Source organism: Gopherus evgoodei, chromosome 3 (genome assembly GCF_007399415.2).
Source record: "Gopherus evgoodei ecotype Sinaloan lineage chromosome 3, rGopEvg1_v1.p, whole genome shotgun sequence".
Taxonomy (NCBI): domain Eukaryota; kingdom Metazoa; phylum Chordata; order Testudines; family Testudinidae; genus Gopherus; species Gopherus evgoodei.
In genome coordinates this window covers 151,511,637-151,532,109 of record NC_044324.1, presented here as the reverse complement: position 1 = coordinate 151,532,109, position 20,473 = coordinate 151,511,637, and the positions used below count along the sequence as shown (strand labels likewise).

Sequence of the window (20,473 nt, the reverse complement as noted above, 5' to 3'; positions counted from 1 at the left end):
CTCATGTACGTGGAGCAGGTTTTGATGCTTAGATTATGAACTTCTTGGGACCAATATCCTATTACAAGTCTATAGAGCATAACTGATATATTTACTGTTAACCCATTGATTATGTAAACAACTGATTGCAACACTACCTGCCAGTTTGATATGAAAAATTGCTATAGTATTAAAAAAAAATTCCATGCAAGATCACAAAGGGAAAAAAAACGGAAGTTATTTGAAAACGTGGAGACAAATGAATTTTGCCAAAACCCAGAACAATTTTTAGCAAGATGGAAGAGTCTATATTTTAATAACTATTTCATTAGGAATTTGACATCTGACGAGCAATATTTTCCACTTATAATAAGAAAAGGTACATATGGCAGGTATACACTCTTTCTGTTTTTTCTCTGTATTAGAGCCTTTTTAGAGCTAATTACTGGACCACAGTGTTCTAGGCACTCATCAGGATCCTTACGCATTTAACAGCCTATTAACTACTTACCTAAAAATGCTGTCATTTTGGTAAGAATATGGACAGATAAAATAGAATGAAATGTGACAAAAGCTGTAAAGTTTTTAAATGGCTCTTGTTTGGGCTCACCACACACCTCACAAGGGACTGAGTATCCAAATAAGTGACTTTGAGAACTTGGTAGAGGCAAACATTTTGTTCATCACATAGTTTACAGAAATGCTTTTACAGTAAACTTTTTAGAGAAAGCTTTAAAGCATTGTTATTGGTATAACTGTTCACAAAATATCCCTTCACTTGTAAAGATGCATTGTCTAAATTACCCTGAGACATAGTCATTAGGAGAGTCCAAGTTTAAAGTAGAAAAGGACAGAAAAAAACAGTACCATTAAAACTCAGTTTTTATTCTTTCACTTTATGTATTTATCTTTATAATATACCTCTCTTTGCCACTCTCTCCTTCCCTACTAGCTGTTCCTCTTTACTTTCTTCCTTTTGTCCCTCTGCTCACTTATTCTGCACCTCACCTTTTCCTCTCTGGATAGAAAACGTGCTCAGGGGCTTTTGTATGAATAATGGGCAAACCCCCACTGCAAAAAGAATGGGGAAAAATCCTGAACAATAATATCTGCATGTGCCAAGTAAAAGCTGCCACATGACAAAAATGAATGAGTAGTTAGAATTGTTAGGATTTTTTAATCTTGTGTAACAGTGTAACATGAGAAAGTCTCCTTATTCACTGTGGACCATCACTATACTGAGCCCCAAACTGGAAAATATATGAAACGATTTGTGAAGGAATCTCCTAAAATCCATGTAAACATGTTCTTATGATCAAACAGTATCTGCAGATATGCATACTCTTGCCCCAGCACTCTGAATTACACAAATGAGGTGTGAAAGAATACCATAAAACATTAAGACTGACAATTTTCATAATGATGGTACTTGGGAAAATAACTTATTTACCCTAAAGGCATTTTGGCTCGATTGTTTGTAGTTTTGTTTCCTTCCAATACTCACTTGTGTTTGAGACTTCAGTATATCTAAACTCTATGAGTGTGTGAATTCAAGTTCCTTAGTGGAATTTTTTTGGATGGTTGCATCTTACAACTAGGTTCTGAAAGAGATCAATAAGTCTATTGGTTTAGTTATTCCTAAGGGTACCAGTCCTCCAGTAGGTACCAAGGGCTACCAGTTGAATAATTCCAATGAAGTCTATTAGAATTTCTACTAGAGAAGACTGCATAAATTGCTCCTTTTGGAGAGGAAAAAGCGTATGCAGCATGTTGAAATATTGAGCAAAGTCAGTAGACGCAAACACTTTTCAGATGTTGAACATTCTTCTTTTAAATGTAAATATTTTATGTTGTTGTATATATAACCAGCTAATCAAGCCAATATAAAACTATTTTTAAAAGGCAAGTCCTGAATCTTGTAGAACTTACATGTCTGACCTTGTCTTTTTTTAAAAAAAAATGCTTCATCAAGGTGCTTGCAACTGGCTTCTACACTGCAGCATTTGGATGGCCTCATAGTTGTCTGGGTGAGTCTACATCACAAACGCCTGAGTTGAGGATGATAAAAATATCAACTAAACTTGTACATGTGGCTTTGAGCCCAGGCTACCGTTCCACAACCTCTTCCCAGTTTAACCTGCATCCACTTTCAACCTGCAGCATCATTCTCCAATTGGCTGACTGAATAAAGAATGAACAACCCAAGTTGGACAAAAGCTCCCATTGTAGGCTTTCCCGTCAACACCTACCAGGCCTTCAAAGCTGAGGCCTTCACAAGCTTTTGCAAGCTGAAGTGTGTGATGTACTGGTTTTATGTGTTTGATATTGCTCACTAGCAACTGGTTCTCAGAGAGGTAAGGGAGGCTCCTGCTAAGCTAACTCTGATCAGCTTGAAGAAAGCCTTTAACTTAAGCCTAAGGATCACTGTACTAGTCCTATCTATGCAGGAATGTGTGAGAGAGTTCTTTACTTGCAGGAAGACTAAACGCTAAAATTCTGGCTCCTGAAAACAAAATAATTCTTATATGTGTGTATATATTGTTAATCAAAATTATAATTATTATTTTACATGCATAGTTACTGCATAAATCTTATTCCAATTCTCATTAAATGAAAGACTACAGTACTCTACAATGGTGATAATCTAGTATTTTGGGTAGTTGCTATAGAGTACTGCTATATATATTTACAAGAGATCCCACTGCATGTTTTTCATGTAAGGTCTTCATATAATGGTGCCTTTTCCAGTAATATTTCTAAGGACTTATGTTTCATTTAATACAGCTAGGAAAAATATACTTTCATATGTGGAGGCAACTCATGACTTTATCCTGTTCCCCCTCCCCCTCCCTTCTGTGCCCTACTTCATGATTAGTAACTGAATTTTATTAGTGGTCAGTCACCCCAGCATTCTTACAAATAGTGCTTTCTGTCACCCAGGTTTTGCATTTGGATTAATTTCATGTCAGCACCATTTCATACTAATTCACTAAAGCTAAAAGATTGATTTTGGTTTTATTTTCAAGGAAAGGATTTTCTGGGTTAAGTCAAATTTATTTTTGTCCATTTAATTTTTTTTAACATATTGTAGAGTTTAGAAGCATTACCTTTTTGTTTTAGAAGCAACAATCTGTTCAGAGAACATGAACTTGTCCTTATAACACATCAAGTTAATTTAAGGGTTATCTGCACAAAAGTTCTCCAGGTTTCCTTCAGCTTTCCTCATAAAAGCTCCAAAAATGCTTCACAAACTAGATACACAGTAATGAAATACAGCCATGTCAGAGATAGGTAGCATACTACAGAACTGTGCAAGAAGAGGAAACTATAGAGTCAGGACATGATGCTAAACCCCCACTCTTAAAAAAGTATCTTGGGATCTTTAATATTTACGTAGAATAGACAAGACATTGTTTTTAATGGTCGTGTCTGAAAGACTCCTACATGCTGTGAAGTGCATAGTACCTAATTTATCTAGCTCAGAAGGATGAAGTGCTGAATAGACCCTGTTGGGATGTGAAGCTCTGGTAGGAAATACAGACAAACCCAACCCTTAGCTCACTAAACCATTCCCTTCCAATTTAGGATAAACAACTGAGTGCAAATCATTACTTAATATATAATGTAAAGCATGAACTAATATTCTTGTGTGTCAACTAGTAAACTGCAAACATAAGAGGAATGGGTAGATGGAGATGGTTAACTTCACTGGCATCAGCAGTTGTGGTGCCTCCTGTGACAGGTGAGACAATATTCTGGAAAAACCTTGCTGAATTAAGTTTAGGTATCTTAGGAGTTAATGGTATTAAAAATGCAAATGTGTATTTACTATTGAGGGATTGTATGTAATTCCAAGGGGGAGGGGGACCACAGCTCTCCAGGAACTAAGACCATTGTGAGGTGATTAGGCAAATTCACTCAGTTAAAACACCTCCAGAGAGAATATTACATATACTGGTTCAAACTGGATTCTCAAGGGAGCAACAGGAAAAAAGAAAGGCTATTTAACCAAAAATCTTGAGTTAAAACTGATTCAGGGCCTTCTTTCTGATACATCACACAGACAGGACCTCTAGTGCAAAGAGGTCTCCATCCTTAGGGAAGGGTTGGAAGGCCTTCGGTCCACTCAGACCCCATAAGACTTGGGGGCTGGTTCTGAGCAGAAGCTGTGATGAGCTTATGATCACAGGAAAATGCCTTGGTAGGGTCTGAAGAACTATTCACCAGCCAGAGCCCTTGTTAGAGTCAGGGGGTGATCTCTGGTAAACTTATTAGCATGAATTTAAGTTTTTATTGTTTTTAAATGTGTTTTCTCTGTAATGCTTTGACTTTAAAAATAAAAGTGATTGCTTTGAAAGAACTGTGTAGTAAGTTATAACTGTTGAAAATTACATTCTCTATGTCTGGGAGAGAAGCGAAGCAGGCCTGCTTTGGCAGCCTGGCCTTTGGGGAATAATGATGTAAACAAGAACTACTCAGCCTGAAAGTACCCTGGTCAGAACGGAGAGAAATGTGTCTCTCCAGCCAAGAGAGATGATAGCTAAGGAGCTTGGAACCTAGAGTTGGTGCCCTTGCTAGACCATGGAGGGGGAATACAAGTGCAGCTGACCTGAACTGTGACACCTCCCATTTCCAATGGCAATGAGACACATTCTGAAATTTTGATCTTAAGTACTGAGCTACAGTGAAGTTCGTTATGTCATCCCATTTAGAGAAAAGAAAGTGAAGTCCTATAGCAAGCCAGATATCACATATGATGCCATCACACATGGTTACATGTTATTTGCTAACCTTTTGACACTGGGATTTTAACTTCCCTATTCTGTGCACTAATTCGGAGTTCTTCAGTGCTCACTGCCAGCAGCTCTGGACTCCTCAGTGTCAAGAGGTCAATGATTCAGCGTATATCTAGACAGTAAGATTGACCCTAGGTATATTTTTATTTTTTCCCTTTGATCATCCTTACATTTAACTGTATTTCAGTAAATTATCCATGTAGTTTTTATTTTGACAGCTCTCTTTACAGCAGTAAAACAAAATGTGTGCATTGCAAATGGCAAAGATTCAAATTTCAGTTATGTTTATCCAAAATAGCACTGAACTGCTTCTGTACTTATGCTATACTGCCTACAGCCTTACGGAAGGGAAAACAGATGGGATGAATTTAGCAGGGAAACAGCTGTGGCTTGAAGAAGAGACAAGCAAAAGTTTTGCTATCAGGCTTCATTATGTATCAAGGTACCAGTAAAATGTGTATCCGTAAGGCAGCCAAAAAAGTGTTTTTCATTTGACTAGTGATAATTACCTTTTCTCAACAGCTGACAATGTTCTAAGTAGCATTAAATAGGTATAATAATTAAGCAATAAGACAAGACAAGCAGTGCCTTGCTGGGGATTATTGCTCGCCTCGGGTGTGTTGTGAGGCATGAGACTGAAGGGTGACTGACTTCAGCCACCTGAGAAATGCAATAATCCCTCAGAAATGCACTGCCTGAAGTGTATTACTGCTATTACAAATGGAAATTTAAAGAGGGCAAAATTTAAAACACATTTTCTCTGGGTTTTATTGACATAGAGATTGCATTGAGAAAGTCAGCGAGAAAATTCCATTTGTGTCCAGCCTTTTTAAGCCATTTCCCAGTGATACATATGCCTCATTTCAGCTCGCTTGTGCATTTTACTTATAAAGCTTAGTTGTGATGCATATTTAAATGAATGGGTATTTGTGTAAACTGACTAATACATTTGCAATATGCTACAGCAAACAACAATAGCTCTCATGGCAGCAACAGTTAAGGTTACAAAACCATTTTAATTAGACTCCTCTTTTTGTTTTTTAGCTCATGTGTTTCCAAACATGTATCCTGTAGAGCTGTCCATGCTTGGCATCAATCCATAGGTGAATTTTTTTATTTTTGAAAGTTGGAAAAAAATTGTTCAACCATGGAGTTATCCAACCAGAATAACCATATTTAGAGGGGAAAAAAAGATTTTTTGTATATGTGTTACTTAAAAAGGCTGACATTTAAAGGCTAAATTCATGCTGGTATGGGTGAGTGCAGCATTGTTACTATTAACAGAGTTACACCAGCTTATATCAGCAGTGAAGTGACCATAAAACACCAAGAATTGGTACTCTCTGTGGAGGAGTTGTGGCTGTTTGAAAAACAATCTTTAAAAATGACAATGCTAGTAATTAAATGGCTACTATGCATACACACTAAAATGTTGTACTAAGGTTTAGGCTACACAATGGCTGTCACTATTTGTTGGAACTACTGGCCTGATCTTGGAGGTGGTCAGTACCCCTGACTTCCACTGAGTTCAGAGTACGAAACCCTGCTCAGGATCAGGACCTAAGAAACTATACACAGTAGCCTGGCTTTGAGTATATTTATAGTGGGGTAACAGAGATTAGAATCTGATCTGAGTTTAAAACTGACACATTTTTCAAATCTCAGTTCCTTCCTCAAACACATGCACTTATTTTGTTTTCCAATCAACAAAAATTAAGTGAACAAATCTAGATTAATGCATTAGCCTCTCCCATTGTTTCCACATTTCCCATCCCTACTTTAATTTAACACCAAATCACGCAAGGTAATGAGCATCTACAATGTTCCCATGGGTATACAGGAATTGCAGATCCTTAACATCTCTCATGATTTGGCCATTAGCATGTACTTCCTGGAGTCTTTGCTTCAGTGTGACTTCTCCTATAAGGTCTGAAAGAACACACCCTTACACTATCATCTTCTTGGGTCAGAATATTGTCTTATCAGAGCAACATTAACTCATATGAATTGTAGGTCTCTACTCTAATTAGTCTTTAGGTTTTAAAATGAATATTGCTCTTTTTAGAGAACATTCAGAGGTGACTGACAAAAATAATTAGAGCCACGGAAAGACTTTCATATGGAGAGAGATTGAAAATAATGGGATGATTTACTTTAAAAAAAGAGATGAACAAGAGGGTTCATGATAAAAGGTATAATATGAATGATATAGATGAGACAGTCTGGGCACATCTGTTTGCCCAATCTCATAATACAATAACAATGGGATGTTCAATTAAATTGAAAGGCCACAAACTTAAAAAATGATAAAAAGATTCAAAAAACAAAATAAAAACACACTATTAGCTTGCCTGTGGAACTCACTGGCACAAGATCTAGTTGAAGCCAGCTGCACAGTAGAATTCAAAAAAGGGGACAGTTATATCATTAACAAGAACTGCTACCATCACATTCAACAGGAGCAGTATTGAGCCCAGCAGAATCAAACTATCATGAATATTAGAAAGAAAAAAAAACCTCTTCCAACAGTCTTGCAAAATTCTACTCACTTCTTTGTTGCTGGGAAAGTAAATCATCATTAGTTTCAGGTCCCTCCCCTCATGATGATCATTTTGGTAACAAGCAGATGTATAGATTCTGAGCTGGTAAATTTTCACGACAGTTTGCCAGGCTGCTTTAGCAGTACTCGTCTATCCTCACTTTAAGTTCTCCATTATAGGAAAACTGCAAGTTAAATAGCCTGAGCCTAAAATCTCAAAGAGGTGTATAAAAACAGCGAAAGCAGAAGCAAAAGCAAATTTGCTACTGCTTAAAGAAGTTTGCCAAATGGATTGGTAGTTAGATTTTATTGCTATTGCGAGTTCATGTAAGGCCAATCAAAGATCCCAATTATGGTTAAATACCCAAAGTAGATATATGCTGTTGAACTGCTGCATAGTATCAGCCTCTGGTTGGTAATTGTAAACATCTTATTTTATATCCTGAAATATCAGAGGAATACAACACAGAAAACTGAACTTTAAACACACAGATGCCAGGACCGGTGCCAGGGTTTCTTGCGACCTAGGCGCACAGCCATTTCGCCACCCCTCGCGCTGATCCCGCGGCTCCGGTGGAGCTCCCGCAGGCATTCCTGTGGAGGGTCCGTTGGTCCGTGGCTCCTGTGGAGCTGCCACACGCTTGCCTGCGGGATGTCCACCGGAGCCGCGAGAGCAGCCAACCGTCCGCAGACATGCCTGCGGCAGGTCAACTGGAGCCGCCTGCCGCCCCCCCGGCAAAATGCCGCCCCCTCAATAATCCTGGTTCCCTTGGGCGATTGCCTAGGCTGCCTAAATGGTAGCGCCGGCCCTGTCAGATGCAATCACAATATGGAATGAAGAAAATTAGGTGACTATAAATTAAGTCAAGGCCTTAAATGCTCAATTTTTTAGAAAAAACAGGAGTACTTGTGGCACCTTAGAGACTAACAAATTTATCTGAGCATAAGCTTTCATGGGCTACAGTCCAGTTCATCGGATGCATAGAACAGATAGAACATATAGTAAGGAGAGAGATATATATATATATATACACACACATACATATATATATATATATATATACACACATACATATATATATATACACATACAGATAACTTGAAAAGGTGAGAATAGCCCTACCAACTCAAAGAGGCTAATTAATTAAGATGAGCAATTATCAGCAGGAGTCTAAAGTATCAAGAAGGCGGGTTTTCTTTTTCTTAAATGTATGGAAGCAAATATATACTCATCCCAACCTGCTCAAAATTGTTGAATGCTCTGCCTTTGAGGTAGGACGGTTTGCCTTCCAGGGCAATCTATTTTGAAAAGACTGTGCCGCTGGATTGCTTTATTTTCTTTGTATATTTGAGACCTTTAGCCAGTGCCTGAAGTGAATGAGTTGTTTTGTTATTGCTATTGCTATTACTTATACAATTGCAATTACTTATATGGGTCTGCTAGGATATGATTACTATGACATGTTGATCCAGACCATTCATTTCTTGGCTGAACATCTTTGGCATATGTTTCTCCCATACATACGACAAAATGGAGGTCCATGAATACCAATTTAACCAATTTTCAGCACTGAACTGAACACCCTGACAAGGCCGAGTGGTTCAGAGAAAAGATCACAGTGGTTAAAGGATGTTGGTACAGCTGAGGCAGAAATTAGCAGGCATGCTCTCTTTCACATGGTGGTTCATAACTCTTACCTGTTTGGTACCATGACAAGGGGCCCCATTCTCATCACTACAAACAGCTCATTACGATGGAACAGACCTCTGAGAGCTTTTCCTAGTACAACTGAATAGGATTTAATTGCAGTGCTCTGAGTGCACCTTTAGTGATATCTGTCTACTCCAGCCCCTCTGGAGGAATCTGTTTTGGGACACACATTTCTAGGACTTGGCATGCCAAACAACAGACTCTTGTTTGGGCTGTCAAGAGCATCACCTTGCCTATTTCTATAGTAAGATCAGTCTGGGGAAGGCCTTCATCAACATTAGATTAATGTTTAGCAATGAGAACCATATTAACCAACAATTGTGCTGGTTGCAGAAAGTGATAAGGACAGCCTGGGTGCTTGCACTACAATCTCTTAAATACAGCACTTATTTCAGGGCTTGCTATATTTCTGGATAGTCAAAAACCTGGTTTACAATCTGCAAGTTAAAGACTTTTGCTGCCACAGTTAAGAGGTGAACATGAATGTAAAGTATCCAGATATCTGTTTCTGGAGGGATTTGCTTGTGGAGTGCAAAGGTAGGCAGAGTACCCCAGTAGTATTGGAGTGGGGTGGGGTGGGATGGGGTGGGAAAACACTCGCAGGAGAGGCCAACTACTGTTTCCTTAAAAGGTGTATTGGCTTCTGAGTGCTCGCAGCTGCTGAAGGGCAGAGGGGTCATACATTCTGACTGCATGGATATACATGTTTTTCCTATGTGTAAATTAACTGTAATGTCTTGTCATAAATCTGCCTTGCAATATTGTCATGGACATTTACCAGCCTTGTCACAAAAAAAACTAGTCCATGGCCTTTTACAGGGATGATAAAAAAAATTAATATTGAAAAGAAATCAGTCATTTTGGGTGAATGGGCAAGGAGAATTTTGCAAGGCTATCAAATATTATTTGATGCTTCTAGGTGTCTTACATTCTATTAATAAATTAATCAGTACACTAGATACTCTAATGAAAATTCAAACAGAAAAACCCACAATATGGAAATTGTATGCAATACTTTCCCTCCAACCATTTGACGTTACCATGACAAGATTAGCAAGGACTGAGTTACACAGAATTGTAGAACATATTTTCCTCGATTACTCTGTCTTTCACTTACTGTAGATGCTTTCAGGTCTGTATCAGCTAAGATTATTTTTTGTTTTATACATCTGCTGTTCATGTAGTTGAAGAATAAACTTTTTTTAGATAATATTTTGTGGGGAAAATTCAGTGTGTTATGTGATAGAAATGATAAATATTTTAAATGGAAGCACTAATATAAATAAATAAATAAATAGCAAATAGACAAATACTTAGCTAGAGAGTGAGAGGGAGGGAGAGATTTTAAAATCCAGTTTCTATTCCAGACCATGTGTACTGTGTGCAAACAGCCAAGCACATTAAACAGAAGCCAAATACATTTTCAGATTCTGACAGGATTTGTTTTCTATATAGAATCTCATCCTTTCATTATTTCCTAATATTACTTCTCTGGAGTGTTGTGTTTCCCAACCTACAATGAAAGTCTTTCTAATGGCAGTGTATAAGTGATAGAGATAACCCCAAATCCTGGACAGAGACGAGAGTCTCATTTGGCTACACTGCAATGCAGAATGTAGCGACACAAAGCTTTTCAAAAAAGAGAAACTCCTTGAATGAAAGGCTATAGGAACAACGTGACGTCCAATTGTTGTGGCAATCCAGCTGCCATGAAGCTCCCCATATAGATATCTGGGTATGAGCATGGATGCTTAGAAAAAACACCTATATTTTTATATATTGAGACACCTTTAGTACCAGATAAATTAGAGAGATGTATGTATTTGTCTTTGTTTGCTTTCGTTATAAACATGAACACATTTTAATTAAAAAACAAGACTCACTTTTCTGGACATTTGACTCTACACTTAGCTATTCCTCTACAGATGTCTGAAGACAGACATGTCTATTACATACAAGGTCACATTAACATTTTCTTCTCACTTAAAAAAATAATATTAACCTATCTATAATAAGGATCAGGAGGAAAATATATTCAAAATACTAAGGACATTGGATTAAAAAGGGCCTTTTAATAACTTCACTTTTCCTATGTCTCCCCCCCCCACAGATAATTATTTGCAGTAGTATGTAAACCATCCATAAAAATGTAGGCTTTTTTAATGTAAATTGATTGACTTATCAGGAAAGGATTTTGATTTTTAATTGACTGTTTTACTAGAAGTTTGCCAAAGAAATTCACAGAAATTCAAATCTCTCTGAGTAAGGAGGTAGTACTCCTAGTAAATCAAATATTGTGACATAGGTCTGAGATAAACTTCTCTACCCGCCTCCCGCCAAATATTATATATCCAGACCATATTGCTTAAAAGCATAACACAACACATTTTTAAAAGGAAATATCTTAGGATTACTTTTTTGGGAGTGGGGGCAGGAAGAGAACTTGAGACATGATTTTATTGCATTTTGTTTTACTCTCTAAGTGACCCATTTAAAGGTCCATTTTAAACTCTATTTTCGCAGATAAGGCTATCCATGAAAATCAGGCATTTCCTCATAAGGAGAATACACACATAATTCATCACATATTGTGCTATACAGACATCTCTAAACAGTTGTTGTGTGCTTCACTGGAATGTCTGAAGGGAAGACCACCCCAGGTAGTTGGCTGCAGACACATCCTAGCAGCATGGCACATAGTTATGAATTGACACACATAATCTTTATAAATCCAATGTCTATGAAGTCAAGCAAATCTTCTTCTTATTTATAGTAACAGGCAAGAGCAGATCTCTGCCATCTTGTTACACAGATGGTTATAACATTTTTATAGTTAACTTACAACCACTGATGCCTGAGGAATAGAAACACATCTGTCCCAAACTGCCAACCCCGTAGGCTCTCTTTTTTCAGCTACCAGAAACATAGTTGAAATAGGTGTAAAAAGCCCATCTATATAAATGCTCTACACAAATTTGTGCATGTGTGCATACATGCCCATACATAATACATAAATTATTTAGAGTATTTATATTAGATATAAAAACAGACTATACAGATTGCACAGTGTTGGAGTGTAAAATCCTGTTCAGCAGGTACAAATGTGAACAAACTACTATTTGCCTGGTATGTTCCTCCTAGCACAAGACATTTCAAGCAACCAGAAAATAATAAACGATCACATACCAAAACATGCAAGCCAACCCTCATCACAATAGACTAGCCTTTTAAGAGATTCTGAACAACTGGAGGAAATTATAATAAAGTATTGACCATTTTGCCCGCAAAAATGTTCTCTGATTTTCAGACCATTATTGTACAGAACAGCCATATCCCCATTTAGAGTATTCTAAACAATCCTTGAAAAACAATATTTACAAGACTCCAAATCAATAATTTATTGATAATATAAAATAACTTCAAGGATCCACATGCACTTTATAAATTATGGTCCATATACTCCATCTGATTGCCTAGGTCAGGAAAAAGAAGAACTATGGAGTAGGGCCTGGCAGGCTAATGCAAAGAAAGGACATGGTTAAGAGAGATGCTCTCAGACTACATGTAGACATCTTTCCCCGTTTGCTGTAACTCAACACTCCACCTAGGCTCTAAGAAGAAGGGTGCAGGCCAAGGTTTGGAAGAAGAGCTAGCTACTCTAAGTAACATGCTTCCTTTTACAGCCAGTGGCCATTCCAATGGAGAAAGGTCAGAGAGTTGATGCTGCCTGAAGAGATGAACTGTGCTCAAACCCTTACATTAACCAAAATCATTCTAATGGTTAGGAAGGGGAGTCTATTAGAAAAGTCGAGTGATAAGTAACAAGTGCTCAATACACCAGACTAGATCAAAATCAATTAAAGCTTAAGAGAGTTGAAAAAACTTGCCTATGATAGTATGGTTGTATATTAATTACAAGTTAATAAGTTCAGTCATTAATACACCTAAAGCGAGTCACCCTCAACTCCTCCCTGTCACCAACTAGTACAGGTCCCATCACTACAACAGGGAGAACTGTGTGCAGAGTACTTTAAAATTGATACTGAAAGTATAGACAATACACACCACGAGCCAACATTTCAGGTGAACCTAAAAATGGCAACCAGATTAAATATCCTGTAGAACTTTTTAATTTATTTATTTTGGGAGGAAAGGAAGGTGGTAGTGGTTTGGTTTAGGTTTTATTTTTGCTATATTTGATCTTATATTCCTTTGCTGGTTGCCTTTATTTATAACTGGCCTTGTAATATCTTTTTTCCTCTTAGCGAGAAAAAAAATACTTTTTACTATTAAGAGTCATTTTCTGCAGAATGGCAAAATGCAGACTTTAATGACAAAATTATATTTAAAAATAGAAATGATACTAACACGTTCTTTGCAGAACTGTGTTCAAAGTGACATTTCTCCGAGATTCAGAATTGTAAAGTTACCAAGTAAAGTTGACCCCACATCTCCAGTGACAGAGCAATGACACTTTCATCTTGATCAAATGCCACAATTTAGACAATGCTTCTGAACTAATTTACTCACCCTCAAAAATCCATCTTAAAATTAAAAGCACATGGGAACAAGAAGATAATAAAGAACAAGCTGATGTAAAAAGAAGGCAGGTAAAAGAAAGAAGGGAGGACAAGCCATGGAGGGCATCATGGGCTGCTAGATCATCAACAACAACAACAACTGTACAGCCCATTTAAGCTTCAGAGAGAATCCTAACATCTCTCCTTCACTCCCACAAATTGCAAATTTCTCAGCTCAATTCCATTTCAATAGCAGGTGTCAACCATCTATCATTCAGATGGACATCTACTTTCTTTTAATGACACATTTCACTGAGCAAACAAAACTGAAAGGGATCAATATTTACATTATATTCAAAGAAGTGACTCAAAAACAACTTTAATTATTGTAATTTAAATATAAAATAACCTTGTTCTTAAAAACACTCCATATCATCAGAACAGATGTTTATAAACAGCATATTTTCTATAGAGAAAGATAGAAATAATAGGGGAAAAAGTGTTATCTTGTCTATTTCATTGACAGAAACAGTTCCAAGCTGCTCCTTCAAAACAAGTTGACTGATCAATTAATAAGGTCTTACTCTAACTACTGTTTCATGGAACTCAGAAAGGACTATAAAATAGGTTATTGCCCCTGTCCTTTGTATCTCAAAGCAAAAAACAAAGCGATAATAAACAAGTTACCTTTTTTCCTCACTATAAATACCATATTTCGTTACAATATAAATGCAAACGTGTATTTGTAGAACATCTCTCATCTGTGACAACAAATTATTGATTCACTTAGTATTTGTGAAATATCAGACATCTGGTGAAACACCAGAGGAGCAAAGAAGAGAAAATGTGGTATTAATATCCAAAGTAAAGGATGATGATCATTGCAGTTACCATCCAGCAGGTTTAACTATAATATAGAAGGAGAAGACTCTATAAACATCTAGAGGGCAACACGATTATGAACAATACGTAGCGTTTATGAAGAACACCGACTTCTGGTTTTGACAGAATTACAAAATTAGTATATGAAGGGACTGAAACACAGATAGCCTGTTTCAATTTTATAAAGCATTTGACTCATGGAAAGTTAAAATCAATCTGAATTAATTTTGAGAGTGATAAAAATATTGTCACAGACTGAAAACTGGCTGAAGAACCAAGCAAGAGGATCAATAAATGGAAAATAAACTGGACTATATTCAATAAAAGTGAGAACCTGGAAAGCAGTAATGCCTAAAGAGACCTTGCAGTAACAGCATATAGCAAATTAGAAGCAAGCTTACTGTGTGATACAGCAGCAAAAAGTGTTATTTCTGGTTGCATACAAAGAAGAAATGCATCACTGTGCAGAGGGGTAATCATTCTCTATACCACTTTCATGAGACCTCTACAATTTGAGAAAAAGGCTGAACAATGCAGCAAACTCCATTACTGTTAAGTTAAAAAAAAAATGAAGAATAGCCTGGGTAAGGCAGCAGCAGGCTGCAGAGATCTAGAATAGCAGACTAAAAACCTCACTATGATTTTTGATTTTGGGAGGAGAGCATCAAATGCATATGCTAGAAAACAGTGGCATTTTGTGACTTGCTTTTGTACTTAGTGTACATGAACAATTCATAGTCAAGTTCATGACCTTTGGGAACAAACTTAATACATTAGCTTAGCTAATATTGAAATCTACTACCGTTCTTCAATGTGGAAGTTGTAAAACAACCTTACTGTGATTTTAAAGCTGTTTCTGATAACATTCTATTAACTACGTGGAGTTTAAATAAATACAGAATTAGATCAACTATAAAACCAAAGCATTCATAGCTTTCCCCTTTAATATGCTGGTAAAAATCTCTTAACTATGGCCCAGTTAGATGATGATTATGCCATATTTATACATTATAAAATATTAAATTTAGGAAAAAACACAGTTACTGCACTGGTTTTAGTGCTCTCCATCATTAAAAGCAATAGGAGACGTTGAGGCACTGCCTGCAGCATGACCGCGTTCCTCTCAGACCAATTTTCTGTTCTGTTATAATGCTTTGATTCATTTTTAGTGCATAAAATTGCTGATTGTATAGAAAAGGATGAATAACTTCTTCATGGTCTCTGTTTCATTCTAATGCATATTAAATGTTGCCCTAACAGCTGACAAAAGACAGATCTGAAATTCAAGCTAGTAATAATGATGCAGAGTGGCCTGGGTACTAAGCTAGAAAAAAAGAAAAAATACAGATGTTTTCGATGGGCTCTGCTTTATGCAAGGTGACTAGAGTCCTCTCACAACATACCAGTTTGTTATGGTGACTGATAAGGCTGGGGCTTCCGGCCCAGGAATTTGGTTCCCACTCATTCAGGATTTAGACTACAACAGCAGCAGCACAGCTGGGTATGGGTTCTAGGGTAATTCAAGCACTGGCATTCAGAAGCATACAGAATGCACATGAGACTCCAGGTAGGGAATTTTTTGTTGTTCATTTTGCATTGTTAGTCTAGATGCAGGAATACAGGCCACGCCAACAGTGGCATGGATCTGTGGGCACTGCATTTTTTATGGATGGGCATCCAGGCTGTCTGAGTGTTCGCAGCTGGGGCTTAGTGATGGAGCAGTCCTGAGCTAGCACAGAAGGAGGGGCATATTATGGGACCAGCTGATGCCACTTCTGTATACTGTGGGGGCTTATCAGTGGGCACCAGATATGATTGTGGTGCAACGTGGGGGAAATGATTTAGGAATGTGTAAAGGGTTAGCCTTAATGCTTAGAGTTAAGAGGGAAATGGGGCTGATCCTGGAACTTTTTTTACACGTCAAAATTTTATGGTAGGACATGCACATGCAGAGTGTGGCAGGGAACTGTGAAGCACTCCCCATGGCCCAGGGTCAACAAGGCTAGGAGGTATGTGAATTGGGAGGTGGCCAAATTCATGGGGGGAAGGCGTCAGTAATTTTGCATTGTGACATAGCAGCCTAATTAAACCATATGTAATATCTCCCCGTCCTTATTCCAGTATAAAGAGACAATACATACGTTTTCTAAAAGCAGAGGTGAGGCTGGAATTCCTATAGTAGCATGGATTACACTGTGAATGTGTGCTCCATAAGCAGAGTATTTCAGGTGCTGTTATACTAGCAGCCAATTTATAACATGAAAGGCCTTCACTTTTACTTATCCCACATGAGCTACCTAAACCAACATTTTATAGATGAAAATCCATTTTACCAATTAAAATGCAACGTAACAGTTTTCAACTTCCAATAACAAAAAAGCCAGATTTTTTTCCTTACTTATACTTACTGTGGTAGTACCCGAAGGCTCAACTGAGATTAGAGCTTCATTATGCTAGGCACTGTACAAATATATAGGCTGACATGCTCCCTGTTCCCCAAGGCTGGAATCTAATATAAAACAACTAATGCAAGGAACCAAGGGAGAGTCAGGAAGAGGGAGGATGAAGATAACAATGAAATCATGTGGTTTCACAGATTAAGTGCACAATCTGAGATTTCAGAATTTTTTTTTCCCCCTTTGACGTTTAACTATGGGGGCAAAAGTGAGATGGCTGGAGCAGGATGAGTTACTGGGAGAAAGCAAGCAAAAAGGAAGGAAAAGGAAGAATGAAGGGAAGGAGACAGAGCCCAGCAGAAGAGGAACTGTGTTAGAGAGCGGTAGGAGAGGGGTGGGGCAAGACCAGACAGAACACCCTGTGTAACACATAGGCCTTGATATGCTGGTCCATCCAAACTCTGTTGAAATGGAGTTGGGGGTTGTAGAGAGCTGGTTGCAGCTCGCTCCCCGATTCAGTATTGTCCAGTTCCAGCATAATGTAGAGCTGCCTTCTGGGCAGCCCTAACTTACATTACTGACTTGAAGTCCCTCCAGAGTGGAGGATTTGGGGTACCAGAGCTATACTCTGCTATGCCCCTTTCCTCATCATCCTGCACAAGCTCCCTCCCAGTATCCCCTCTTTCCTATTACACCGAGAACCCAGGATGGAAGGAGCATGATGAAGCTGGTGATAGAATAGATGGCTGATCTCCTCCATGCAGGCAAAATTCTCCACCAGCTGTTTTTGGCTAGTTTATGGCCATTAAATGCTGCTTGCACAGCACAAAGTGGATGGGAGTCTCTGGCATGCAGAATGCTGTTATCACCAATGTCCAGAAAGATTCTCATACCAACTCCACTGCAGCTGCTCCCACTCCCATGTTGCTAGGGAAGTCTCTGCCACTCTTGAAGGCTGGCTATTCCCCCAAAAGCTTCTGCCCTTCCTCATTCTCAGCCCACAGGACTAAGGGATGGGGCACTACTTGAGTGGGAAGACGCCTCCATAAGAGTAACTCAAATAATATCAAATAATTGGCACTTTCAAGCTATTGGCCAAAATGGAATAGCTTCTACTTTATTAATACTTAGATTTTCAGTGACAGGTTCGTGTTTATATTAAAACACAAATAACTAGATGTGTTAAGAAAATAGTACTGAAAAATATAGCATATTAAATAAGGGCACAAAAGAAAGACATATTATTGCTAAATGGTGCACAGGATCTGGTGCAAGACATGAATATAGCTGAACCGCTTTGTAATAGTACCAGGGGATGTTGTGAAGGCCAAAAGTATAATTGGTTCAAGAAAGCATTAGATAAGGTCATGGAGGATAAGTCCATTAATGGCTATTAGCCAAGATGGTCAGGGATGCAATCCCATGCTTTGGGTGTTCCTAAACCTCTGACTGCTAAAAACTGGAACTGGACAACAGGAGATGGATCGCTTGATAAATTGCCCTGTTCTTTTTGTTCCCTCTAAAGCGTCTGGCACTGGGCATCATTGAAATATGTGATACTGCGCGAGATGGACCACTGGTGTGACCCAGTATGACTGTTCTTATGACAATTCATCTGAGAGAGCCCAAACAGCAGAAGCAGCCTACAACACATATGCTAAATAAATTAGGTCTAAATTCTTCAGGGAACCGTGGAAACTGAACACGCTTTCATGCTATTTATCCAAAACAGTACAAGCAAAAGAACAAACAAAGGATGGTCTGTGAGGTTTTGGTCATTTTTATAAAATAAAGACTAAAGCTTTTTTCTTGTTTATACAAACACATTAGGTACTGCATAGTATACCACATATGGATGGATTAATAGAAATTCCTACCTCAGCTTCATTCTCTCATGCATTCTCCCATGCTGGATACACTGTTCTTCCAATTCATCATTTCTTTTCTGCATCTTCTCCAGCCTATCATGAAAGTACTCATTTTCCTGACTAAGCTGGCTGACTTCAGACCTAGAGTAGTAAAAACACAGTGGTGATGGATGTTGTCAGATTTCATCCTATACTGGGCCATCACTATGTAGTCTCAACCTTTATAAGACTTCTTTACGTGCATGCGTAAATAGGCTCTTATTAGAACCTACAGAAAAAACCTATGTTCATTTTAACTTAGCAAGCCACATCCTAGCATCTGGAGACATGACAGTGTGGTATGCCACTTTTTGGTAACCCAGTTACAATAAGAGCAGCCTCTCACTTCTAGATATGTAAAAACCCACTTATGCAAGATCACAATTCCCCTTGCTTGGTATGGACAATCAGACTAAGGACTCATTTTTAAGACAACTGGCCATTTTTGGTGTCAAATGAGGTCAATGGAGTTGTTTCAGATTTACATGCGCCCAATAGATAGGATCTGAAAACAAGATATGTGATGGAATGTCTAGTTTGACAATCCTCACAGGGTTTAGGCATGAGAGAAGTCTTTGAGCAGCTCATTAGCTATGAGGTGGAATGAGGACTTGGGTGGCTTTGTGCATGCCTACCGGCAGAAACTTGGATGTGTTGGGGATTTTAGGTGCCTCCCAGGTTAAATGGCAACTAAGCAATTTTGTGAATGTCAGTGGTACGTAAATATCGGACATAGGCACGTAAGTCCTTTTGTGAATCTAGTCCTCTAGGTCTGTGCGCTAGATAAAGTACAGAACTGGAAACCAGGTGCTTTTCAGTTCTAATCCTGGTTCTGACACAGACTCCTTCAGCAGCTTTGGACAAATCATTTATTTGAGTTTCCTAATATGTAAAAGGGAATGACAATGGACAAGGAAGACTCCCCAACTGTGGGAGCACTAGGCCCAAGGTAGTGTCTCCCCTTCCCACCATCATGTGGACTTGGGAGAAGACTGCAGAGAGGAGCTAGACAGAAACTCCAGCCCCTAGGGACAGAAGAAGCCAAAGTGGGATCCTTAGGTCATTCAGAGAACTTTCTACAGTTCTGACTGGACTTTCTCTGCCCTGTACTGATTGGCTGCTCCAACCTTCTCCTTCCATCTCCCCCTTCTTCAGTCTCTTCATCATAGTGTCACTCCTCTTCTCCCCTTCCCTGTCCCCCTCATTTCTTTTGCCTTCAACATCCCCTCTCCCTTTCCTTTAGCTTATCACTCCTAACTAAACCCACCAAAAATAAAATATAATCCAACTAACGTGATGTTTATTGCCATCAACTGTTCATTCTGACTGTAGCCTCTTAGGGGCAGGGACTGTTTTTTGTTCTGTGTTTGTGCAGCTCCTGGCACAATAAGTCCAGTGCATGACTAGAACTCTCATAGTTGCTACAGAAATACAAATAAATAATATCAGCAACCCACCTCACAGGGTTTTTCAGATTAATTACTGAATGGTTTATAAAGCACTTTAAAACCTTGGAGTAAAAGGTACTGTTATATAAGAGCAAAGTTGTATTAATGTTATTAATAAGCTAAAACTGCTATGTTGAGTTTCAGAGTATATTTCTCAGAAGAAGAATAGCAAGAATCACGTTTTATTCACTCTACACGACAGAATAATTTCATCTTTCAACATCTCAGTTTGGGGGATAATACAACTTAGTACCTCACAAGGCACTGTAAGACTTAATAGATGAAGACATATTAA

The 20,473-nt window shown here is 38.3% G+C and overlaps 1 protein-coding gene across 9 annotated transcripts in view; it reads right to left on the bottom strand.

Moving 5' to 3' along the window:
- SDCCAG8 (serologically defined colon cancer antigen 8) overlaps positions 1–20,473 on the bottom strand; it is a 153,975-nt gene that overhangs the window by 42,405 nt on the left and 91,097 nt on the right. For 8 of the 9 annotated variants that reach the window (XM_030557001.1, XM_030557005.1, XM_030556999.1 and 5 more), the window contains one exon: positions 18,701–18,832. The exons of the other annotated variant lie outside the window; for it this stretch is intronic. In XM_030557001.1, the coding sequence (XP_030412861.1) occupies positions 18,701–18,832 (132 nt within the window). The remainder of the gene's footprint in view (positions 1–18,700; positions 18,833–20,473) is intronic. 9 annotated transcript variants of the gene reach the window in all.